This window comes from Pungitius pungitius, chromosome 15 (genome assembly GCF_949316345.1).
Source record: "Pungitius pungitius chromosome 15, fPunPun2.1, whole genome shotgun sequence".
Classification (NCBI taxonomy): Eukaryota; Metazoa; Chordata; class Actinopteri; order Perciformes; family Gasterosteidae; genus Pungitius; species Pungitius pungitius.
The window spans coordinates 4,943,341-4,968,414 of record NC_084914.1 but is presented as its reverse complement, the minus strand read 5'-3'; the positions used below and the strand labels follow the sequence as shown (position 1 = coordinate 4,968,414).

Below are 25,074 nucleotides of genomic sequence, written 5' to 3'. Positions count from 1 at the left end.
ATACATTCTGGTTATAAGATGCTTTATTAAATATGCTGTGCACTTAACGATTCTACTGTGTGTGAGTTATCATAGAAAGATACACATAAATTAACTATGAGTCAATATAATATATTATTATTATATTATATTCAGTTGTTTACACAAATGGCAAGAGAAAAAGAAAAGCGGTTATTTCATTTGAAGAGTAGAATTGTATGGTTGCTTTCAGACAAAAGCACCATTCACACCAGCATATTTGTCTTGGCAGGCATGAACAAATGTGTTTTGGTTGGTCTTTTTTTCTTTTTTCCACATTGTTTACTGTGTGATTGGTGCCAGGAATGGAGTACAAATTCTGAGGAAAGCAGAAAATGGAAGCAAACACATGAATTTTCACAGCTTCAAGATGAGTAAACACCAAGTCAGTTTAACAGACGGGAGCAGACATTAAAGGACAAGTGCAGAACAGAAGGTTACTATGTAACTTAAAATCAGAATGAAATAAAACATGTTCTCAAGAAAAGTTTACGCTACTGTTAGTACGATAATATCAAAATTAATTTGCTAATGATATGTAGCATCTTTGACTGAATGAACGCGCCTGGGTGGAAACCAAGGGAACACAGTTCCCCGGATGTTGACGGTGGCTACGTCATTAAACCGGAAGTACGAAGCTAAAAGCGGCTATTTCAATTACTCGACAGAAAAGAGGCTCAAAACAATAACAACACACGTTTTAACGAACTCACGTGTACTGCTTTGGCGTGTAGAAATTACAACGCAGCACTTGTTGGCTGTTAAAGCTATTTTAGCACTGCTCTGCAAATGTCAACACCCTGAGCTCGATCCCTAGTAAACTTTTGCTAACATGCTAAGTTAACCTAACGTTAGCTGATGTTGACTAACGTTAAAGCTTTCGGGACGTGTTTGCAAGTTTCATTATTCTACTTAACGGTTAAGTTTCAAACGCGTTATTAACGGTAAAATAACGCAGGCTGCATGTTGTCGTTATGGAAAACAAGGAGCTGAGTCTTATTGACCAGAATATAACAAGGTAATGGGTTATTGTTTTAGTTGTACTTTGCATTGTTTACTGATTTGATTTACCTGATTTGTGCTAAACGTTGATCTCACAAACATTAACTTAAGTGCAGAAGTATTATTTGTATCATTAGCCTATACATGTGTGTGGTATACACACATCTATTTCTGCAAATCCAATAACGTTAGGTCTGTTTTTAGCATTTTCTTAGTGAATCTGTCAATCAACCTTGTGTCTTTCTATCTAGTTTGCTAGATGTCCCCCTGAGTCCCACTGTAACATCCCTCAATCTACACTGCAATCACATCTCGGGGATCCAGGGCCTGACCTCGGCGGGGAACCTACGGCACTTGGACCTTTCCTCCAATTGCATTTCTAAAATTGAGGGTCTTAGTTCCCTCACTTCTTTGAGGACGTTGAATTTATCCTGTAACCTAATCACAAAGGTTGAAGGTGGGTCTATAGCTTTTTGGGTGTTCTCAAAGTATTTATTCTTCATTACTGACTCTTTTGAACTGTGAAACCACTAGGTCGTTAATGTCCCCTCCCTTTACTTCAGGACTAAATGGCCTTGTGAACCTAACCAGATTAAATTTGTCCTACAATCGGATAAACAACGTCACTGGTGAGTTGAACACAGACGTCATTATTTGTGTAAAACATAAATAAGTGATTGACACGTCAATACTGTTGATTCCTGATGATTTCTTTTTTAGGCTTGTTGTATCTTCATGGCACGGAATACAAGCTGAAGCACCTCAGTCTCCATGGCAACCATCTGGACAACATCGACCACCTCCTGCAGTGCCTGCTTGGATTGCAAAGTTTAAGAGAGGTCACTTTGAGCCAGAATGGCAGCGACAACGCTGTATGTCGGTCACCGGGTAAGATATAGAAAGCTTATTTATTTTGAGTGGTTGTTGTTCAGTTAGAAGAGGCTGAACTGCAAAGACAGTCAAGAATGTCAGGTTCACCTAACCTGTTTCAGAGGATTCTTCATGAAATTGAAAAATACAGTACTTCTGTATATATACACTTCAGTTTATTGGACACATCTTAGTGTGAAATGAATCCGGTTTTATTTTTTGTAGCCTGAAACTCCTCCTTTTTGAGACTGCAGTGCAACACGTCACGCTAGCATCCATTTCTGTGTCTTCTAACTATAATGCAAGGAATCTCTGACTGAGGGCTTCTCCTTTGCAAATCTCGAGAACCATCTGCTTGATTGACCATCCTTGTCAGACACCCCGTTTCTAGGTCCCCCCCCGTTTCATTTTTTTCTTTCATTTTTGCTCCGAGGGGTTAAATATTTTTTGGGGAATCCTCAATGGAAAATAAAACAGATTGTGATTTTATGTCTGATGTCTCTTGGGTATTTTGTTCACAAAAAAGTATTCAACAAGCTTGTAGTTTTTTTAAGAGGGATGGTTTTTCCATTTTCTAAGACATCTAGCTTTGAATACGCTCATTGTAATGTAATATATTGGTGTTAGATTGACAGCTCTGCATATAAGCTTACCAAATGATGCTCGGTTCTTTTTAACACGCGCTTATTCAAATCCATGCCTCTTTTGGAGGCTTCATATTTCCCTCTTCTGTCCACCACAATTCTATCAATGAGGGAAGACAAAAGGTCAGAACACCTCTCATATCTCAGATAATTGTTAGATTTTGTGGAAGAACGGACTCTCCCTTTTTATTCTCAACAATGAAATAAAAATGAAAATCCGTGATGGTTGGTATATATTTATCTCTTTATACATCTCATGAGTACTTTTTCACAATTGCATTGCCTGAATTCATATTAATATAAAATACATGCAGTTACGCTGTGCACTCATCATCCATATGTTCCCGTTCTTCATTAATTACCGGCAGTAGCTGTGTTTATGGACGTTCCTGTGGCGCTTGCCTCGTCTGCTTTTTCTAAAGTGTGTGTCTCTCTTCCTGCTGCAGGTTACAGAGAGATTATTTTTCAGTCGTTGCCTCAGACCTCTGCTCTAGATGGTTTCGACAGGCTGGGAAATCCATCACATCCAGGTTTAGGGAGTCCCTGTGATGTCCCCGGTCTGGAGGATTATGTGGACCTCCTGCTGTCAACGGATACGAGTCACAACGAAGCGGTCAGTTTGGATACCATAACACCATTAGTAGCCTTATAGTTATACCATTATATTTCATTGTAATCACCATATTCACGTTAAATTGTGTATTTCATTCAATTTAACCAGTAATAATTTTGAAACAAACGCCTGGTCAACATGGCAGCATCGAAACACTCAGAGAACACACACCAATTTATTCGAACCACAATAAAAACACAAGAGGATTAAGAGAGGAAAGCTTAATTTTGAAAAAGAAAATAGACGTCAGGGATCCTGATGTCTCATCAATACTTTGCTTATTTAAAGCTGAAATATTAAATAATTTTAACATTTTTCTGAATGAAAAAATTAAAATGAATAGCACATTTTAATTTGAAGTTTCATTGCAGGTTAGAGAAGATGCTGCTCTCACCACACCCCGCATCGATGAGGTTCTGACCCACTTTCGTCAGCGGATTGCCTCCGAAGTGATCACAGATCCAGGTGTACAGGTCCGCTCCACTGTCACCGATCCAGCAGACCCAGCGAATGAACAACGCATAAGGAAACTGGAGCACCAGGTGTCCCGGCTCATCCAGAAGGTGCTTCTTTAACAATGCAGCAAGTCAGGTTGAGAGGTATTTGTGTGAAGAATACAGCAAGTGTTATATTTGGATAACAAACAGCATGAGTTAGGAAATCACATATTATATTAGAAACTAGAACATTTTATTATTATTTTTTTCAATTTAAGAGAAGTCTTTCAAATAAAAGCCTGTGGGGGTCTGCTGGATTTGTTGGTTCTATTAATGGTTTCCAGGTAACAGCCCAGCTTTGATATCAATTATAATTTCTTTACCATTACTGGGAAGTTTTTATTTTTGAATTTGATTCATATTCACAATTCATCTCCATCAAACATATATTTTTTCATATTCATTTGTCATATTCTTCATATATAACAGGTTATTGTCACATTTTTTGAGTAGTTCTGCCATTTTTGAACCAGGCCCCTGACAGTGACAAATCCACACGCCCTGCTCATCCGGTGATACGGAAAGCCAAGAGGGACACTGACCGCACGTCAGAGAGTGAGTGTGACAGCGGGAAGGAGAACAGGAGGCGCACCAGGATCCCCAAACATCGTAACAGCACAACATCAAAGACGACCCCCAAGAAGATAAAGGGCCGGAGGTCTGACAGGTATTTTGCGCATATATATATAAAAATAAAAATATGCTTCCGTTGTGAGGTTCATGACATTGTAGTGATTTGTTTTGCCGTCATATTATGCTGTGTTTTCCCTCATTTTGTTATAGTAGTTAAATGCTTTTAATCATACAAACAAGTATTCATGATAATGTAATTGACCGTGCCTGCATTGATAATCAAACACAATATGCAGTAATGAGAATTCCCATTTGATTTGGACATGTTATCATCGCGTGTACTGATGATGAAGGAAACGCTTTCTACGTCTCAGCTGGAAGGCTTGATGCATTTTCTTTTCTGAGGCTTGTGGAAGAAAATGTTTTCCGCACCGTCAGATATTACAACTGCCATCTGCGTCCCGTGATTAACGACCGTGAACAGGGTTTTAGGATTTAACTTAAGTAAGTTTCCAACTGCCCTCCTCAGAGGCAGGAGGGTTCTTAAACATTAGCTCCAAATTCAATTCAAACTTTTCTTGCCAATAATCGTGAGCGTGTGTTCTGCTTTGACCTTTTATTGAATGAGATTCAAGCTCTTGGGATGTTGTATATCAATTTTACAGCCTGGTCAATACTACTGATTTGTTTTTTTTTGTGTAGCGAGAGTTCAAAGTGTGCGGAGGCACACAGGAGGCAGGCGGGGGGCGCAGTGGGTACGTCCTCAGCTGGGACGGCGAGGAGAGCACCTGCGAGAGCTGCCGAGGCCTCGGTCAGCATGAAAACCACGTCCAGAGAGGAGGAGGAGACGTACAGGGTACGACATGGAAAGGTCACCGGGGGTCTTAACAACAGCTTGAACGTGATATGATGGGGAAAAAGGTTTATGTCTTTGTACGAGACGAGCGTAGACATCCCTACGGGGCTTTTACTAGAATGTCTTTTACAAAAAAAGCACACACAAAAGTAATATGAAATGACATGCCCATAAAACGAAGATAACAACAAACACTGACGTTATTCCATTAGACGTTTGGCTCATTCTGAGAAACTACTCAATATAAACTGAAACGTAAAAAGCATTGGAAAAGTGCTTTTCATAAAATGTTAGCTCACTGTGCTACACAAACAATAAATATGAACAAAATAGGATGTGAATGCATATTCAGTTCGACGGAGAGTCTTCAGCCCATGCTTAAAAAAGTGCTGTTCTGGTTACCCAACGACACTGAAGTTCTTTGACATGATTCTGACTTGTATTTATAAATGAAGGCTCCGGTTTTCTTTGAACTGAATGTTTTCCCCACGCATTCTTTTTACTCATTAGTCACGATGCAACTCGTCCAGTTGCTAGCCTCCTGCAGAGAACAAGAGTGGTCTGCAGAGGTCTGATAAACTCTCCTCTCTGTAACTCCAGATTCTTATTTCTTATTAACTTGTAGTTGTAGACACAACTATCACAGAATCAAGTGAGACGACCCTGCGGTGCCACAGTAGGGCTAATGCAATGTTCTAAACATGTGTAGTGGTACTCCCTAAGACCCATAAACACACATTAATGTGTTAAATCAGTGCAAGCTTTTCAATGTGTTCTACAGGGATTTACTGATAATTGAACCCTTTGAAACAGTCAATGTTATTTTATTCTCACCTTACCCTGTGTGTTTGTGCTAGACTATTGTGGAAGAGCGTGACCAGGAGAGGGAGAGGCGTTGGAAGGCTGAGCAGGCTGTTAGGAAACTAACGGAGGATCTCAAGTGCCTGCAGACAAAGGTCAGCGAGGAAAAAGACCTGCAGAGCATGGCCCTGCACACCACCGACAGGTAGGAGGAAAACCGGCTGCAGCACACAGACGCTTGTACGCAAACCTCCACGTGAATAAATCGGCTCTAAAGCAGATGAGCATCATGAGCAAAATGGATAATTGGACTTGTCTCTGTGGATTTCATTTGTCAACCGCATAATGGCTTCTCATCCATTCAAGCGCTCTCCATCTTTTGTACCGGCTCTCCTGAGACCGGGGGTGCACTGCCTGTCTCGTTCTTGAACAATGATTATCCATCCCACCGTTAAGAATCCTCTCAGGCTGAGCTGAATCGGCATTACGGCGGTAATTAGATACTTAATGACAGGCATATGTGGTCTGCAGTGCATGAATCGATCTCCGCTGTCACTGTGTAACAACACTGATCACTAATGTTGACTCCCTCGTTCATCAGGTGACAGCCCACATCGAAAGGACTGTCCACGGTTAATTAACAAGGGGGCGACTGTAGATGTAGATTCCTTAGGTTGCACTGGGTTCCCTGAATTCACCATGTGTGTCATTTATTTTCTTTTTACCAGAGAGCCTTTTCCATTATATTTGCATTTTCACTTCCTTACGCAATGGTTGTTACTGACAAGCAGACGCTAAAACCCTAGGGCACCAAAACATGCATAGTGTTTGCCGATGCAGGAAAAAACATCCAGGGTATTCCTCCTGCTGCTCTTATCGTGTGTTCCGCTCTCACACAGACTGAAAGATTTGCTGCTGAAGGAGCGATCGGGTCGCTCTGAATGGCAGACTCGCGTTGAGGAGCTGGAGGGGAGGTGTCGAGCCCTGACCCAGCAGCTGCAACAGGCCCGCAGCAGCGAAGAGCAACACAGGACTGCAGTGCGTGGGCTGGAGGAGAGCATCTCCCACGGAGAGGCACTCAGGGCTCGCCAGCAGACTGAGGAGGTACGGCGAGAAGCTGATACCCGTAGAGTTCATTCAGTGGGGAGATCCGAGCATACACATCACGCTGTTTCTGTTAACAGAGCGGGCAAACTGCAGATGCCACTATTGTTTTTAATTAAACCAGCTGAGCAGGTTAGTTATCCCTCCTGCAGAGGGAATGCAGGCGGCTGAAAGAAAGCGCTGATCAGAGAGAACACGTGAAGCGTGAAAACGACTGTAAAAAAAACATGTGGCGACCTTCCTCAGATGAAGCGGCACCAGGAGCTGGAGAACAAGGCAACAGCTCTGAAGAGAGAGTCGGACATACAGAGAGCCTCAGTGCGTCAGTACAAAGACAAAATTCAGCAGTTGCATGAACTGCTCGCCTCCAGAGAGCAGGAGCACAGGTACACCTGCAGGATTTTATTCTGAATCACCGGTAGCAATGTTAAACTCTATTAAAATTTTAAAATATAAAATATGTTCTGCCAGATGTAGAATAGATTTTTTTGTTTTTACATTAAGGGTTTTCACGTGGAAGCTCTTAAGTAACATTTACCATTTATAATCTTTATTTCATACGTTCAAATTTCTTTGTCTTTTATTCTCTCTTTAAAATGTATTTTATGCCCCCCTAATTGTGTTGGAACAGCCCAATGTACCCTGAGTGTTTGTATATTCTCACAGGAAACAGCTAGATTTGCGGTTGCAGCCTGGTGGGCCTGATTTCAGAGAGGCGATGGCGAAGGAGGTGGCCTCCGTGGAGCGGAGGCACGGCCACAAGGAGGTGGAGCTGCAGGAGAAACTGGCAGAGGGCCGGAAACAGTACGCCGCCCTGGAGGACGAGTTCCGCATGGCGCTCACCATCGAGGCTGCCCGCTTCTCCGAGGTCTGGTTAAAGACGGAGTCGTGCCACACGGCCTGTAATCACCGAAGTGCTGTTTTTAAGTTCAACTCTACACTCTCTGCACAGATAACATTCTTTAAATAACACAAAAGGCGATTTATACAAAAGGATTGGATTTGAATCAAGCTTGTCATTATGGTTAGAGATGCCATTCATTTCATTCTTCACAATATCTCATTTATTCTAGATCGCGGCAGCTCTCACAATTTCCCACTTGAACCTCTGACCTTTTTGGAAAAGCTGGAGTTGAAAGCAGATTTTGTGTCAAACACTTGCTAATGGAAACCGTTATAAGATTTTATTTAGATACATAACTCTGAAACCCTTTCTGTCAAATGTGACATTGATTGATTGCGTTGTCAGGTCAGGCAGTGCTCCAACCAAAGTGCCTCACTCTGTCCAACCCTCACTCCCCTCTGATTCCACGTCCTCGCCCTGCTGCCGTAGGTAAAGGAGGCTTGTGAGCAGATGACTGCAGAGTTGTTGGGTCTCAAGGCAAATCTCGCTCAGACCCAGCAGAGGGAGAAGAAATCAGGGTCCCTGGTGCAGGAGCTCACGGTCATGGTCAAAGAACAGAAAAGCCGCATCACTGATCTCATCAAAGCCAAGAGAGAGGCCGTCGCCGATCTGAAGGTATAGCGATAAAAAGGTTACGGTCTGACTGAATTATTTAGAGGAAATTCTGTGTGCAGGAGTCAGAAATCCCATGATATAACAACAGCATTGGGAAAGCTGCTTGTGAAGTAAAGTGAGCTCTGCATTAAAGGAAGCTTCACCACACTGAACTGTACTTCTTAGAGAAATGTAACAAGCTAAGGTGACATGGCAAAAGTAGTTTAACATGAAAGAGGGTTTTTTTTTTCTTTAATTGAACGTACAATCCTTCAATCTTAATGCAATAGATTAGAAACCTGCCTTGGACTAATGTACAAGAGCTACTGTCTCTTTAGCACAATAATATAAATACAGTGACGGTGGCTGTCCTCACCCTGTGACACCCGATTTATTAAAGACAAGCTTGCTTGTGTGTATTTTCTGTGTTAAAGACGTCATCGGCATCAGTCAGTTCAGTACGAGATATCATCGTCAACGCTTTAGTTTGTGTCATCCCAGTCCCCCTGCTGCCGACTAGACACACACACACACACACACACACACACACACACATACTGATCCCTGCCGGCTTAATTCAGACCACAGGAGAAAACTCTGCTAGTTTTGAGCTTCTGAAGAGCTCTGTATCTGCGTCAGATGCAGATAGAGATTAGCAGTTCTGAGCATCAGTCTTATTGTCCAGTCTGAGCCTTCAGGAGAATCCTGAATGCCTTTCATTCTGCCAGCCGATCATTGATACTCTGTCTGTGTCTGTCTGTCTCTTTCTGTCCGTCTGTTGCTGTCCTCCCGCCCAGAACCGTCTGCGTTCCTTGGAAACAGAGGTGGCGCAGGACCAGCGTCTCGCTCTGCAGCTGGAGCTGCTGAAGAAGGACAAGGGTCGACTGTTGTCTCAGCTGACGGCTCAGGAGTCGGTGATCGATGGCCTTAGAGCAGAGAGGAGGATCTGGGGACAGGAGCTCGCTCAACAAGGTGGGAAGCGTCAAAGAGAGAATGAGCCTTCTAGTCTGGGAACACTTTAAAAAATAGTTTTAGTTGCTGATCAGGTGCAAGTACAGGTTTTTATATTGGCCGTTCTGAGCAGTAAAGTAAAGCCTGTCATCTAGTGGTTATTTGTGAGAAATACACTCATTAGATGTTAGACCTTTCAAACAAAAACAGCTCGGTATGAGGTATTAACCTGCACCAAAAACAAGGAAAATAAAGTAGTTAAAAAAATAAACAAAAGACTAATGGACTTGGAGGTAAAGTTTAAGTGCTCTAATCCTGTGAATTTTAGCTGCGGGACTATTAAACGATTATTTTATCTTATCTTATATCTCATGGACACAAGATCCAATTTACAACTTTTACTTCTCTTTCAAGGAGCATCTTTGTCTCAGGATCGTGGCCGCCTGGAGGCAAAGATCGAGGTGCTGGCCGCTGAGCTGGAGTCTCAAAAGAAACGGAACGAGAGGGACAACGATGCCCTCAAAATCAAAACCAAAATCATCGATGACCAGACGGAGACCATCCGCAGACTCAAAGAGGTAGCGGGAAACAACATTTCTTCATTTGCTGTGTGACTGTTTTATGGGTGTTTCTCTGTGTCTTCAGCTATATTATCTCGGGACACACTGAAGCCTTTTCTCTTCCCGCTGTCCAGTCCCTGCAGGAGCGCGACAATCAGATCCGTAGGCTGAGCGAGGAGGCGGTCGGGGCCCAGAAGAGGTTCCAGCAGCAGCTGGAGGAGGAAACGGCTCAGCGGTCTGAGCTGAGGGAGCGGCTGGAGCATCTGAGCCAGCGCAAGGAGGAGCTGAAACAACAGCTGGAGGACAAGGAGGCGGAGCTGGAGGAGATCAGAAGAGTTTACAGGCGAGCTTTCCATCACACATATTCTACATATACAGTAGATACAAACATGGATATACCAGTTGAAATGTAATTTGGAACTGTTCAATAGGGATAGACGATGTTAGAGTAAAGACCACTACAACTTATGACCTCAACCAGCTCGCACTGACCTACGTATCTCTTCTACCAGTGATTCCAGTAAGCAGTGGCAGGCAAAGGCAGACCTGCTGACTCGGCTGGAGAACCAGGTGAAGCGCATGAAGGAAAACTTTGATTCCAAGGAACGTCTCCTGCTGGAGGAAAGAGATAAAGCAACAGAAGCGCACAAGTAGGATACAGCACATCCAATCTGCTGTTCGGTTTCATTTCTTTAGACTATTATTAAGTATCGCTCCCCCATCTCTAACCCAAGCCGCAGCGCTGGAAAACTCTGAGTTCTATAATTGTAATAACATTGTAGTTATGATTAGGATGTATTAGATCGCCTGAGACGGAAGCAGAAGATAACCACGATGTAAATGTGTTCCTATGTCGGTGATTCCCTTTCTGGGCCCGTCCACCATAAAAAAAGTGTTGACACCCAAGTGTCTTACGTAACATAATGCTGTATTTGTCTTGCAGAGCCTCAGTGGAGAAGTTGCGCTGTGTGGATGATGCATTTCGTCGACAGCTTGAGTCTGGCCAGGCCGCCCACCAAGCTGAGCTGCTTCGACTGGCGAATGAGAAGCAGAAACAGATTGAAAAAGCCAATCAGAAGGTGAAATATAAAAGTTAGAAGACAATAACAGGGTTTTTGTGTCCAGTGTCTTCACACGTGGAATATATAAAAAATGTCCACATCCAGCCCTCATAAAATCTCATATTTAACTTTTCATTAAAAGGGTTGTGTATATATGCGTGTGTGTTCTTTAGGTGTTTGAAGTGGAAGAGGAGATGCGTCACTTATTGGAGGAGACGGAAACCACCAAGAGAATCATGGAAGAGAAAATGAGACGTCTCACAAGTGTACTAAAAGACTTTTAACAAATTAAATTGACTTTTTCAAACATGTTTTATGTTAAGTTATTCTTGTATTTTAGTGCATCACAAGTTATCTAATAAATGTCCTCTTGAGCGTATCTTTTGTTGTTTCTTTAACTTTATGTAAACTTGTGTTAACACAACTGTAAGATAAAACACAGGGTTTGATGGGAAATAAATCATATTTATAAAACTTTATCCATTTAAAGTTAGCATATTTAATCCAAAAATATGCAGTACAATGTCCGTCACCCTTTCATGATGATTTCCAAAAAGAATAAAAACTGGATTTAAATGAGAGTGAATCAAGTAAGAGTCATGCTGAAGGGGGAGGCCCAGATTCCGGTTGAGGAGGGGCATCACTGGCTGGGGGGAGGGGGGGGGGGCAGTAGAGAAATCAACGGTTGCCATGGCAACCCTAATGTAACGTCCTTCGATTTAAAAACCCTACAGCTCCTACCGCCGGCCCGTCGAGATAACACACGTTATGTTGGGAGCGTCCCCTTAGTGTTTTTTTTTGTCTACGTTTAAACGGTTGAACGTGCGTTGTTAAGAAAGAAGAAGAAGAAGAAGAAAAAGTAAGATGGAGGTCGAGGCGACGGAGACCGTCCGCGCGACACCGAGTCGCCACAAGAAAAGTTTGGGTCTCCTCACGATGAAGTTCGTCAGCCTGCTCCAAGAAACGAAGGACGGCGCTCTTGATTTGAAAGTGGTCAGTGAAAAGGGCGACGGCCGGCGGCTTCGTGTCGTATTGCGGGGAATGAATCGGTGTCCCTCGGCGGGCCCCTCGGCAACAAAGGGCCGTCAGTCACAAGCGCCGGTCAGGTGCATTGATTTGTTTAACAGGTGGCCCGGCCGGCGGCCATTACCGCCTCGGTTCAATAACAACAACCCCCGAGCCGTTAAAAAAAAACCTGTTTAGCTTCTAGCTTTCTGTCAGATGGTTAAGGAAAGTTAACTGGTTTATAACTTTTTTTTTAAATATATAGTTAAATGAATCAAAATCACATTACAACGATTTATTAGAAAAAAAACTTTTGTAACTTTTTATAAAATAGAAGACATCTCTCCTTCAGTGGAGAGTAGACTAACACAATAACCCAAAGTCACGAGGCAGAGCATTTGAATACCATGTTGATGAAATCAGGACTAACTACGTATTTGGATCCTCTGTTCACCAAAGCCAAGCACAGTTCAGCCAAATCCGCTCAAACCCAGAACTCACTCACTTTGCCCAAGAGTCGCCAACAGCACATCTACGGGTTACTCCCCAGCTTTTAGGGCCCTTTTAGGGTTAAAACTATGAAATAATTCACATGTGTTTTTGCTTTGCTTTGCTTTCTTATTATGACAATAAGAAAGCAAAGCATAGTCCCAGTTTCTCCAGGTTTGCTGCTTCCCTGCTTGTGTTTTGGATTGTTGTTCAGACAAAGAAGCACATTTGAAGTTTTGTGATGTTTTCTAGACTAAAATAACCAAGATGATCCACAAATTAACCGAAAGTTAAAAACAGTTGGCGGTCCATGTTTATTTGAAACTTTCCTTCCCACCATGTTTCTTTTCCAATGTATATGTGCTAGAAATACAGTAAATGGACATATTGGACCCTCACTTCTCAAACATCGAGGTACACTTTGTTGTAGCTATGTACTCGCCTCCCTGAAGGGTAAACACGATTCTACCTTTTTGTCATCACACTAGAAGAAGTTTCCCCCAAGCGCCAAAACTTGTTAATGTTTACACAGCGGGCTTCTTAGACCCGCTCCCTCCTTCTCCTCCTCCTTCCTCCTTCGCGCCGAAGGGTTTCACTTTCAGTTTGTGCAGCTTCATTTGCCAAATCCTTGATGTGATGTGCTTTGTTTATCCTGCAGAATTTCAGAGTTTCCTGTCACAGCCCGTTCAAAGTGTCTGTGCGGTTTCTGTCAGCTTTGTTCATATGGAGCATCCACTCAGTGACATGAAACTGTCTGTCTAAATAAACAGGCTGCTGACAGCTTGGCGGTGAAGCAGAAGAGACGGATATATGACATCACCAACGTACTGGAAGGAGTGGGATTGATCGAGAAGAAAAACAAGAACATCATCCAGTGGAGGTTTGGAAAAAAAAAAGATATTTGCTTTCTTACCGAAAAGTCAATGCCTTCTATACCTTTTGAACTCTTACAGCCAATGTGAATTATTTGAAAGAATCTCTCATCCTACCCTTTTAGGCATTGAATTTTGAAATAAAACATTTTGACGCATTAAGAGACCGATGAAATTCTTAGCTGCCTGTGGCCCTGCCAACGTGGAGTAACACCCAACTTGTCATCGCTCTACATGCTTTCTGCTCTGTGATCTTCCCTGTGTCCAGAGGAGAGAACTCAGGCAGCCAAACCAAGGAGGTGCTAGAGCAGGTCAACCTTTTGAAGGCCCAAATCTCTGACCTGGAGGCTCAAGAAAAAGAGCTGGACAGCCAGAAGTCGTGGCTGGAGGAGAACATCATCCACTTTAACCAGGATCCCATCACCAGCACATATCCTTTCATGCCAACTGCCAATAAGTGGAGCCTTGTAGCTATTTTAATGTTATTTAGTTTTGGTTTAGTCCATCTCAGCCAGTGGATGTGTGTATTTCTTTACTTCCCATGTACGAATGATTAAACGCATTAGAATTTTGCAATAACATTGAACGCCTTCGGTGTGGAAAGCATTTACTACCGAGGCTTTACGTTTGTCTCTTTCTACAGTTGGTAGAACTGCAGAGGATTTATTATTCATTTGAGAGGAAAACCAACATACTTATCCTTTTGTTTGCTCCTCAGAAAACGCTTGAAAGCGAGGATTATATTATAATTGGAATTGTCAGTCTCTTGTGAAATCACAGTCGGGCTAATCCTGATTTGCCAAGTGCTCGCAGTCTTGTTTTTCCAGTTTACTGTCTCTCTTTTCCTCCCCAAAGTAATCCAGCTCCCGTTTAACGCTTAACGCCTCTCCACTTATAAATTTGTCACACATGAAGACATCTGCAGTGCTTTCAGCGGAGAGACTCTTCTTGCTGTAGTGGCTCCTGCTGGGACCCAGCTGGAGGTACCGCTACCTGAAACGGTCGGTCTCGTCGCACATGCTTTTTTTTCCATTGATCGATCGGTCGTTTAGTTCTGCACCATGTCGACATTAAAGAGGGACAGGATTCCCCATATGTATTCCCCGTCGTGTAGTGTGTTGTGAAAGCTGGCTAATGTGACATGTTGTTAGTGTCAGTGAATTCTCGTCATGTGAATCAAACCAGCTAACAAGCGATGGGGTTCTGTACACGTTGGCATGTATTTTCTGTAATATTTATCAAAATTAGAAGACCGTTTTCAAACTTGATTAGTGAAGCACATGCTGAGCTGAACATAAAAACTCCACTAAGACACTGGAGGAGCTTACATTCGTAAACATCCTGCTCTAAATCTCAACTCTTGTTCACTGTGACAACGTAACACCAACATATTGTTCATTTAAATCTGCAGCATCCTCCGAGCATCATTATAATCCTTTTGCACTGCGCCACTATGTTCACAAGCTAGTTGCAAAATAAGTCCGGCTGTTGTTTTCTGGTGCTGATCACACAATGAATGTTGTCATTGGAAGCCGCTGCCTGCTGCGACTGGCTGTTATGCAGTGCGAGTGAATCAAAACTTTAGAGTCGTGGCCAACAAAAGATGAAATGTAATATATACAAATATCTGTAGCCACTGTAATGACAAACTCATTTCCACTGCTGGTCCTCAGGGCCGGGGTGGTCAGAACCGGTACCAGGTCAACCTGCGCAGCACCTCGGCCCCCATCCAGGTCATGCTGATCAACCGGGACTCCGACTCCGCGATACCCGTGGTGTTCTCCGTGCCGCCCACTGACGACATGGGTCCAATGCCGACTCCGCCGAGCACCCCCGCCAGCCTGCAGCGGTTCCCTTTCTCCTCGTCGGTGTACTCGGCCTCCAGCACCAGCACCAGCACCTCCTCCTTCTGCAGTCAGGACTCGCTCTGCTCAGACCACCAGGTGGTGCTGCCAGGATACAGTGAAGCGCTGACTCCGTCGTCCAGCCCTCCTGATGTGCAGATGGGTAAGTACAGTAATGCTCATTAAGTCATTCTAGACAACCACTAAATGCAATTATTGCAGATTTAACAATTCAATAAACAAAAGCCTAACTTTACACTTATTTGATCTTACTTTGACATTCAAAATGATACTTGGAGCAGAAGATTTTGCCCTAACCCTATGATTGACTAATTATTAACTGAGATTCTTTTCAAATCTCCATGTTGCATTCAAATTGTTGCGGTTAGTTAGTCACGAAACAAAAGTCTTTCATTGAAAATGAATTTGGTTCATTGTTCCTCTTTAACAGTGTACTTTCTATCAGCTGACTCAGACATATCCGCGGATATATTGTCCTGACATGCAAGAACAGGGGAAGTCATTGCTTGCGTAAAATACAACGTGATCACAATGTAAGAGGGTCAAAGGTTGCCTCTGTCAGCCTTTGGAATGACAATCCTCGGTTGAGGTTGTTATGCAGCATGTCGTAGCCTTCACAAAAATACTTTGATTTGCAAGGTCCGAAATGTTAATGCATCTCCATGGAAACACTTGAGCTCTCGACTGTATAGCTAAGGCTTGTTGTTGCTCCTCCGACGCTCCCTGCAGAGTGTCACAGTCAGGCAGCAGCCGTGTTGGTGCAGCAGCAGATGGACCTGACGGGCCCAGAGTTCCAGTCCGTGCTGGACATGAGCAGCCTGTTGAAGCTCAGTGCCGCCGGAGACCACGTGAAGGACAACAGAGAGGGTAAGAGCTCGGCGATACAGCTCCACGCTTCGTGATGGCGTGCGAGGTGTGACGCTCCGGGGCAGTTTGATGTTTTCCTCACACTCGGTTCAGGTTCCGTGAAGGCTTTGAGATCCAGGTTTGCTTTTATTTTGAGTGTTTATCCCTGGTTTTGGGACTAGGACTGGTGGGCAAAAATTGGTTTTCATAATATGCAACGTTTATCCAGCTTTGATGGTTATGAATTCATGACACATAGGTTGCAGTAAATGTTGCATATACTGAGAAAGAGAACCATGTTTTAATTCTCTTGTAGAAGCTGTGGACCTGATTGACGAGCTAATGTCCACCGATGGTAAGAACCGGGCCAAAGCTGTATATACAAATATATATGTATGTATATATATATATCTCTTTGTCGTCTTTCCATCGGTGTTCGTTGTAATCGTGTTGTGTTGCCGATGCTCCTCTCTCCTGAAGCAGAAATAGACTACAGCTTCAAACTGGACGACAACGAGGGAGTGTGCGACCTGTTCGACGTGCAGATCCTGAATTACTGACGGCTCACGGCGCCTCCTCTGCGGCGTGCTTTTACAACCTCGGGAGCCACCTTCTCCTCCCCATAAGACAATTCAAAGATGACTTCCCCCATTTTTGTTCTGATGTTGCTACGCACACTGCTGATGATCAAACATTCCATTGGCGGGGTTTTACCGGGTAAAATATCAATCACTGAAATGAGTAAAACGGGACAAATCCTTCAGCCTCCTACTGCACTTTTACATGTTAGTATTTTTCCACATCCAGTGGGAATTCTGAGACTATTCAACAGCGCTACTTTCTGTTCATGAACAGCGGGGTTGTGAAGCTGTTTTCATCTTGGTTGAAATTCACAGGGTTCACAACTCTGCGTTTACTGCTTTCTAACATTTGATACAGGGTCGATAGTACAGTTCTGTCTGTAAATAACTTGAGGTTCTTTAAAATATAATTTTGTGTAAAAGTCTTATCCAATTCAATGGTTATATTTGAGGAAAAGTCATCTAGTATTTAATGAGTGAATGTTTTGGTTACATTTTGTGACCTTGTTCTCAATGTGAAAATGGCAGAGAGATTTATTTTCTAAATTATTGTTACACTGCCATTTTGGGCCTCTTTTTTTATACATCCTTATATAATTAGTTATATATTTGAATAAGTAAAGTCTTTAATTTAAGAACATTTAACAATGTTGTCCCTATTGCTGGTTGACTGCCTTAATTGTAATAAAAGTGAATCGGACATATTTATGATGTTACAAGCCTAAAGTGGCATTTTTGTATTGTTTTATTACAAGTCATGTTATTTGTGACACGTTGGTCTTTATTTGCACAGTTTTGAATGTTTTTTTTTCTTCAATAAACGATTTGGAACCAACTCGCAAACTATCTGAATAATTATTTGAGTTTAGTTTGAACATTAAAATTGTGGGAAGAAAAACAATCAACCAAAGTTTACTGTGCTTTTGTCAGGTGAAGATTTGTTTGTTTGGGAGTTGTCGCGGTTGTATTAAGACACACAGGCCTTGTTAATCACTCACAAACTGTTTGAGCCCCGAGTTGAAGTGTTTTTCTCTGTTAACACATTGCAAACATCAGTGAAATTGTTTCCACACAAGAGCACTCGCGTGATGGCGAGCGACCAGCAGCTCACTTCATTTGCACCATGTTCATAATCACATCCACCAAAAGCCTTAAATTAAGTAAAAACTCATTGTGTTTACTTTTCTATGAGAGATTAATGACACAACCGACCGCATTATTCATCAGTCCAACGAGAAAAAAAACAGAGATCCAAAGTATATACGGCTGTGTTTATGTCTAATTTAGAAATCCAGACCGTTTGTATTTTCTGACACAATCTCCAACAAGTCTGCATGGAATGTATTTGCCTCTTTATTTACTAAATCCTACCAGTACCACCTTTTGAAAACATTCTTCGACATCTGAAATCCTCATCCTGTTGATAACCGCAGGCTTTTTTTTAACTGCATGTCATTAAATCCCCTTCCAATGGTGAACCACATTCCTTACACTACTTTAAAAGGTTCTAAGAAACAATTCCAGGTGGTCATCAAACCTCCCTTTTGAGGGATAACATGGAAAATGCTGGATTTTGAATCTCTTGTTGTGCAGTCAGGAAGCGCAGCAAAGGGAAGGCTGTTACTGATGACAGGGCTGAATTCCACGTGGTCAACGTGGTCAAGCACCACATATTACTCCAGAGACTGCGATGCAAATTGCATTCACAGGGTCTGCATTCCGAGGTTCCCAAAGGAGCGCAGGCCACAGACACACATACACAAGCCCCGTAACGGGGGTCGCAGTCAGGACGGTGACTTCAAAAGCCAGCGTGCCGTGCTCTCTTCTTCACCAGAGTGTAATCAAAGGTTGGATGTTTACAATCCTCCCTCTCCACCCACGCCCGAGTCCTCCCGAGGGGTTCAATCGGTCTTAATGGAAAACATCTGTACAAAATAAGATGTACAGCGATGAAGAAAATCACAACCACCTCGTAAAAAATAGTTGCTACAAGCTTCTTTTTTTTTTCTCCAGTGTGTTCGGCAGATGTGGCTGCAGGGATGAAATGTGCCTCGGATGTTCTGAGGAATTTTGGGGAATGAACACGTTGCTGTCCCACATGAAAGGAAAGAAGGCCACAAGCTCATATGCAATATCTTTTAATTTTCAGGAATTTCTGAAAGGAATACATTGTGAGAAAGTAGATAGTTCAAGAATTAAAAAAAAAAAATCCCTTAGTATTTATGCAGCCGTGTTTTCATACAACATCTGGTTTGTAAACTGTCCAGATGTGTAACTTTAAGGAAATCAGGATTTATTTTCCTAACAGGAAATATCTTAATATTACAAAGCATTACAAAGAATAAAGTTCCAGCGTATTCATTCGTTTATAGACATGTCTCTTTTTCTTAGAGTTATTTTGTACCTGTGTGTTGTAAAAAGAGGAGGTTCATGAGGTCCCAATGTGTGTCATGTGTATCACTCCAAACAGAAACACAACTGTATTTCGCATTCATCAATAGAAACAAACGTACATGTCTTTGGTCCTTGAAAGTAAACACGGGTTCAACCACCAACCTCCTGATATGGGGGGCATTAAAGTTTTAACAGAAGGGTGCAATTTCAGCGATTTCCTCAACTGCTGCTCAAACTGAAACTGCCCAAACAATTCCCTTTTACTGGGACCTTTCACTACTTCTCATATGGAGAATGTGTTTGTCTCTTGGGATCCGCCGTGGGAGTTAAATGACATCTCCATCTCCCCGTCCTGCGCGGGATCCTCCTCCTCCTCCCTCCTCCTCCTCCTCTGCTTTCGTCTCCTCTGGCTGACCTTTTTGGCCACTTTGATCAAGTGCCGCCTGAAGGACGAGCCCACGAAGGCGTAGAGGACGGGGTTGAGGCAGCAGTGGGTCAGGGCCAAGCTCTCCGTCACCTGGGCCGCCTTGTCCAGCACTTTGCTCGTCACACAGTGGGTCACCAGCACGTAGACGGAGTCCATCGCCCGGTAGAGCTTCACTGCGTTGTACGGCAGCTGAGTGACCACGAACACCCCCACGACGGTCAGCAGGACGCGCACCGCTCTGCGCTTCTTGCCGCCGACGTCGGCGGGGAGGCCCCGCAGGGCCCGGCCCACGCTCCAGTAACAGACCGCCATGACCAGGAGCGGGAGCAGGAAGCCCAGCAGCACCTCCGCCACCTCCAGGGCGGCCTTCCCCCACCGGCCCATCGACGGCGGGTAGACGGCCAGGCAGACGCTGCGGTCGGACAGCCACCTGACCTCCGAGAGGATCAAATCGCGGAGGCCCAGGACCAGCGCCGTGGCCCACACCGCCGAGCACAGCTTCCAGCAGTGGCGCCGGGCGATGGCCCGCCGCAGCCACCGGCCCCGCCCGGCGCCGCGGCCCCCGGCCAGCGCCACGTGGCGGTCCAGGCTGATGCAGGCCAGCAGCAGCATGCAGCAGGTGAAGTTGACCGAGTAGCAGGCCGACACGACCTTGCAGGCGACCCCGCCCAGCTGCCAGCCCCGCGCCGCGTCGGCCGCCCTGAAGGGCAGCGTGCAGAGCAGCAGCAGGTCGGCCACGGCCAGGTGGGTCAGGAAGGCGTCCGTCACGGTGCGCAGGCGTTTGTGGCAGGCGTAGACCGCCACGACCAAGCCGTTTCCCGCCAGGCCCACCGCCAGGCAGGCGGCGTACACGGCGGGGAGGAAGGCGGCGGCGAAGGAGCGGACGTCGCCCTTCTCGCAGAGGGCCGGGTAGTCATCGTAGCTGAGGTTGAGGCTGATGTTTTCGTGGTAGAAGAAGTAGTCGTCCTCCTCTGGGGCGTCCATGCTGGGCACACGGAGCGGCGAGGGGGGACATTCGGAAATGTTAGACACTGTTGAGCCGCTCTTCTACCTCCGTCCGATTGGCTTTTACTCAACTCAAAGATAAATAACACACACATGGAGTTTAAGGAGTAAAGAGGTAGATGTTAATATCAATAATATTAGCCGCATGAACAGTGGCAAAGGAAAGACTCCCCGAGTACGGGTGCATCATCTCACCTAATGTGCCCTCAAAGCTTTCGTTGGACTTCAGATTTGAATGAGAACGCTTTCTCTGTTGGATTTCAAACCCAAACAAAAAGTCCAGCACACCGGGTCCGTGCTCGACCTGAATAACAAAAAAAAACGACATTCAAAAGAAGGGAGAACCCAACAGAGATAACTGTACCCGGGGGATCCTTGAGAAGAAGTGTTCCTGCGCGTGACTACTCCCCTCTGAGCACGGCGTGCAAAGTCCAAATGTGGAATGCGCAACGCGTCACAGACGAGATGAAAACAGACTTATGTAACGTGAGACTCACACACAGACGCTGTGGCACAGCTTCAGGAACCGGCCACTTTAGTCGAGAATCTTGTTTTCACAATTAAGCCAGCAGTGCGTGAAGTAGTTCGATTCAGACCATGAAGTGATTCCATTTAATCGATAACTGAGTCGCTACTTTCGTTTTCGTTGATGGCTTTGAGCTGCTTCTTCATCGCTGAAGGGAATAGACCAAATATTAAAGGAAGGATGAACGGCTGCAGGCTTCTCAGATGCGTAGAGTCATCTACTCTGACCTCATCTGAACTAACTTTATGAGTAATCTGCTCACGCCCTAAGGCCTACTGAATCCTCGAGAGATACCGAAATATTCAAATAGTTCCCCCCCCAACAAATATATCAAGTTGTACTTCATACCACCGCTACTCCAAACCGCAGTTTAACATTATACTGATGTTTTTAAGTATTTTTCAAGTGTTGTCCTCAGATTATCTAATAAAGGATCAACTAGGAAAACCACCAATGGGGAGTTTAGCACAAACAAAAATGACCACAATCAGAAGTGAAGGGACATTGTAGCGCAGCAGATTTGACTCATAAACCCAATAATCAGTTGAGAAAGCAGTCTTACCGGCCAGTGGTTTTATTCCTCCAGCGAGAGAGACGGGATTCGGTCGAGCTGTGAGTGCAGCCCGGTCTTTTATCGCTCTAAACGCACACTTCTGGGAAAAGATGACTCGGAGAGAGAGAGAGAGAGAGAGAGAGAGAGAGAGAGAAAGAGAAAGAGAGAGAGAGAGAAAGGGGTCAAGTGACGGTGGACTGAAACCAAATGAGTTGTGTTTTAAACTGGAATGAACGTGTTTACACAAGGAGGGAAGCAGGCACGTAGAGGGCATCTCAACACCAGAGGAACCGTGGGAACAACGGCTTAATGTGCAAAAAAGACACCAGAAAGAAAATGCAGGTTTAACTTAAGCTTTAACGACTTAGAAAGTTTAGTTCGGCAATGGAAAGACAACACAGATGTTCAGACTTATGCAAAATATAACATGTAAAATCATTGTTAATGTATTTCTGGTTGGTAACAGCGATAAACAATGGTGTATTTACTGTATTTCCTTTTACACTCACATTCTGAATGAGAAAATAAACTTGCCACAGCTAAAACCACGAGAAATGTGGATGACTACATTAAGGTTTTAATCCATCAAGATCTGCAAGTAAGAGGCTCGTTTCCCTTTCTTTTTTTTTTAGGATAACTACTTCCTTCTCTAGTTTAGTGCAGCCTCAGATGCCGAGTTTCACCACGATGTGGATGCTGGGTATCAATGGATCTGTGAAGTGAACAGGATGCAAACACAAGATATAAAATAACCAATTCATTTGAGGATGTCACAATTCACAACGTTCACTTCCCTTGTTACTTTGTGACCCCAGTTGTCATCAACAGATTGCATGAATTAGTACCTTTGTGTGCACCTTGTTGTTACTACTTGTGTTGGTTTCCATCATATCCAGGGTGTTCTGTGCAACATTCGTCCACCAAGGATCAATACAAACCTGGTTCTGATAGAAAGGTGCACGGTTTAATGACTGAAACGGGCCGACACGTCAGCAAAGAGGTCACGACAGGAAAGGAAAACGAGAACTTCAGGGTGTCTCTGACATGATGAAACTGGACTTGTGAAATAATTTAAAATTGTCTATTGTTTGATCAAACACCAGCGAGTCTATAAAGACCTGTGTGTATCCAACTCTCCACTTCACTCACCATGAAGAAGAGCGTGCTGCTGGTCCTGTTGTCTCTGCAGGTCTTCCTGCTCATCACAGCCTTCCCGTCTGCTGATGGAGCCTCCAGAAGGAAGGGTCCTCGTCGTGCTAAGGTGAGAACATCGACTCTGATGAGCTTCTCGTATTGAGATCATCGGTTAATTTTTAAGAAAACACACTCTCAGTGTCGTTTATTAACAACTCAGCCTCTAACTCCTCTTCCCTTTAGGCTCACTTAGCTTTCTTTACATATTTCCCCTTAGGTACTCAGTAAGTAGACCTGTTATATTAACTACTAACTATGCATGATGTGATCTAAATGACTGCATTACTCAAAGATTTTGTTCAGATTTGGAGATGACAATTGTACATTGTTATACATGTGGTGAACGAGAAGGAGGGCAACGTGAAGAAATCTGGAAAAAAAGAAAAGGAACCTTCCATCGAATCGAAACCAGGATTTAATAGCCATCTTGCAGGCTTGGTAAGACCAACTTTATTAAGAATATGAATCGTTACATCGGTTTAACGGTTTTCTCTTCATTAAATATTTTTCTGAGCCCATGTGAGGATACTGGGATGGAGTTTATATTTTAAAACTTTAATTACCGATGTTCTTTGAGCTAAAAGGTGAGTCTTAAATGTTCCTAATGTCTTTATTACAGCGTGGTCCAGATTATCATCGTCATCATCACCCTCGTCCTCCCCCAAAGTAAGTAGAAGCACAGCCCCCCCCCCCTCTGTAATGTGTCATTGAGGCTCCTCCCAGGACCCCGATGGGCTCGTCCTCTGCTCTTCTGGACACTAACGCGTCACTAGAAGCCGACAAGATGCCATTTCAAGTCACGTTTAGTCCCACAATTCTCTCAGTTAGTCGGTTGAAGCCATTTGGTGACACGTCTCCTTCTTCTCTGTGTTTCTTTCTGTCTGCAGATCATAACGGTTTTGTGGAAATCCCTCATCGAGAGAGATGGACAGAGATCTCCGTTCTGTGATTTGATTGATTATGATTCTCCTCATCAGCTACTTCCAGGGATATGAGTCCTGGTGATGTCACTGCTCCGTCACATGTGCACTGCTTTCATTTGATCATCTGTAATAAAATGGCACTGCTATTGAAATGCTTGTAAAGTTCATTTGTGTTTATGGTCAAAAGCCGTTGTTGCTCACAGCTGCAGAGAGGAAACAGTGATGGACAGATGATCCTTCACCTTCTCACACATTTTGTTCCACTACAAGTTTTCCCAGCTGCTCCCTGAGTGATGACAATGATCAAAACGTTGCTCCCTGTGAAGCGTCTTTGTTTCAAATGAACAGCTTGGTCCCTCCGTCTCTGCAGGGAAGCAAAGGCCGACTAGAACGTTATAGAACTACAAATAAAAGATAAGAATGACTTCAGGAGCGACAATGAACTAAAAGCCTCCTTCATGAAAGCCCTGGCCAATAAATTACATTTTTCTTGATGGTATTTTGTTATCACAGTTTTCTGCTCCGAAGTGTGTTAAAACACTGCGAAGGTGAACGGGTGCATCATCTCAAAGCTTTCGTTAGTATTCAGATTTGAATGTGAACGTTTTGTTTGTTTGATTTCAAACCCAAACAGAAAAAAAAGTCCAGCACACCAGATCTGTGCTCGACCTGAATAACAAAAACGACATTCAAAAGAAGGAAGAACCAAACAGAGATACTGTACCCGGGGGAACCTTGAGAAGAAGTGTTCCTGGGTGTGACTACTCCCCTCTGAGCACGGCTTGTTTCCCTTTCTGTTTTTTTTTAGGATAACTACTTCCTTCTCCAGTTTTGTGCAGCATCAAATGTCGAGTTTCACCACCGAGCCACAGAAAACATAAACAGTGATTGTTCTTTAGAGAAGAGAAGTCATAAGCCACGTTACTTACAAGTAGTTTCTATTATTCTACATGTCTAGAAAATAAAGTCACTGGTTCACATGTTGAAGCTGTTTTATTTTGTCACGGTTTGGGTTTTCTTCCTGTTTTATTTTGTAGTTTCATGTCTCGTGTTGGTGGGGTGGCTTCACTTCCTGCCTTGTCCTGTCTTCCCTGGTGATCGTCTGCGTGTCCATGATTGTTTCCACCCGTGTCCAATCCCCTGCACCTCCCTTGTGTATTTGAGCCCTGTGTGTCTTGTGTCCCATGTAGCGTCATTGTTAAGTGTCGCCTGTGTGTATGTTGCGCGTCGCCATTTGGTCCCCGGTTCTTGGAATTATTAAAGAACACTTTTGCCTGAAAGTCTGAGTCCTGCCTCCACCTGCACCAGCCCGCCTGTGACGGGTTTTAAATCTTCTAAAATGTTCG

General features: G+C 43.8%; 3 protein-coding genes across 6 annotated transcripts; 2 read left to right on the top strand and 1 right to left on the bottom strand.

The window, feature by feature from the left end:
- The first annotated feature begins 654 nt into the window (after nt 1-654).
- lrrcc1 (leucine rich repeat and coiled-coil centrosomal protein 1) lies at nt 655-11,468 on the top strand. Its single transcript, XM_037458353.2, has 19 exons — nt 655-1,036; nt 1,272-1,477; nt 1,584-1,649; nt 1,741-1,908; nt 2,981-3,147; nt 3,519-3,710; nt 4,118-4,311; nt 4,920-5,073; nt 5,931-6,079; nt 6,774-6,978; nt 7,225-7,364; nt 7,645-7,846; nt 8,312-8,497; nt 9,274-9,448; nt 9,842-10,005; nt 10,122-10,330; nt 10,500-10,637; nt 10,931-11,066; nt 11,222-11,468. The coding sequence occupies exons 1-19, from the start codon at nt 993-995 to the stop codon at nt 11,330-11,332; spliced, it is 3,006 nt and encodes a 1,001-aa protein (XP_037314250.2). The 5' UTR covers nt 655-992; the 3' UTR covers nt 11,333-11,468.
- A 300-nt stretch (nt 11,469-11,768) lies between these two features.
- On the top strand, nt 11,769-17,536 carry e2f5 (E2F transcription factor 5). 3 transcript variants are annotated; one of them, XM_037458361.2, is made up of 8 exons: nt 11,769-12,041; nt 13,313-13,422; nt 13,683-13,844; nt 14,307-14,397; nt 15,088-15,421; nt 16,009-16,146; nt 16,442-16,480; nt 16,606-17,536. In XM_037458361.2, the coding sequence occupies exons 1-8, from the start codon at nt 11,913-11,915 to the stop codon at nt 16,683-16,685; spliced, it is 1,083 nt and encodes a 360-aa protein (XP_037314258.2). In that variant the 5' UTR covers nt 11,769-11,912; the 3' UTR covers nt 16,686-17,536. The 3 variants fall into 3 exon arrangements, with proteins under 3 accessions (XP_037314258.2, XP_037314257.2, XP_037314256.2); XM_037458360.2 differs by having other exon boundaries at nt 14,307-14,415; nt 16,609-17,536; XM_037458359.2 differs by having other exon boundaries at nt 14,307-14,415.
- A 1,317-nt stretch (nt 17,537-18,853) lies between these two features.
- On the bottom strand, nt 18,854-22,352 carry ackr4a (atypical chemokine receptor 4a). Of its 2 annotated transcripts, XM_037458354.2 has the most exons (3): nt 21,621-22,352; nt 20,728-20,836; nt 18,854-20,512 (listed from the first exon to the last, which is right to left on the bottom strand). In XM_037458354.2, the coding sequence occupies exon 3, from the start codon at nt 20,509-20,511 to the stop codon at nt 19,384-19,386; it is 1,128 nt and encodes a 375-aa protein (XP_037314251.2). In that variant the 5' UTR covers nt 20,512; nt 20,728-20,836; nt 21,621-22,352; the 3' UTR covers nt 18,854-19,383. The 2 variants fall into 2 exon arrangements, with proteins under 2 accessions (XP_037314251.2, XP_037314255.2); XM_037458358.2 differs by lacking the exon at nt 20,728-20,836.
- Nucleotides 22,353-25,074: the final 2,722 nt, after the last annotated feature.

Bases quoted from the DNA above. Each gene is read 5' to 3' on its own strand.
- lrrcc1 (XM_037458353.2), top strand. From the start codon at position 993: ATGGAAAACAAGGAGCTGAGTCTTATTGACCAGAATATAACAAG. The intron at 1,650-1,740 runs GTGAGTTGAACA...TTTCTTTTTTAG, and splicing joins TCGGATAAACAACGTCACTG to GCTTGTTGTATCTTCATGGC. The intron at 10,638-10,930 runs GTAGGATACAGC...TTTGTCTTGCAG, and splicing joins AAAGCAACAGAAGCGCACAA to AGCCTCAGTGGAGAAGTTGC.
- e2f5 (XM_037458359.2), top strand. From the start codon at position 11,913: ATGGAGGTCGAGGCGACGGAGACCGTCCGCGCGACACCGAGTCGCCAC. The intron at 12,042-13,312 runs GTCAGTGAAAAG...CTAAATAAACAG, and splicing joins GCGCTCTTGATTTGAAAGTG to GCTGCTGACAGCTTGGCGGT. The intron at 13,423-13,682 runs GTTTGGAAAAAA...CCCTGTGTCCAG, and splicing joins AAGAACATCATCCAGTGGAG to AGGAGAGAACTCAGGCAGCC.
- ackr4a (XM_037458354.2), bottom strand. From the start codon at position 20,511: ATGGACGCCCCAGAGGAGGACGACTACTTCTTCTACCACGAAAACATC.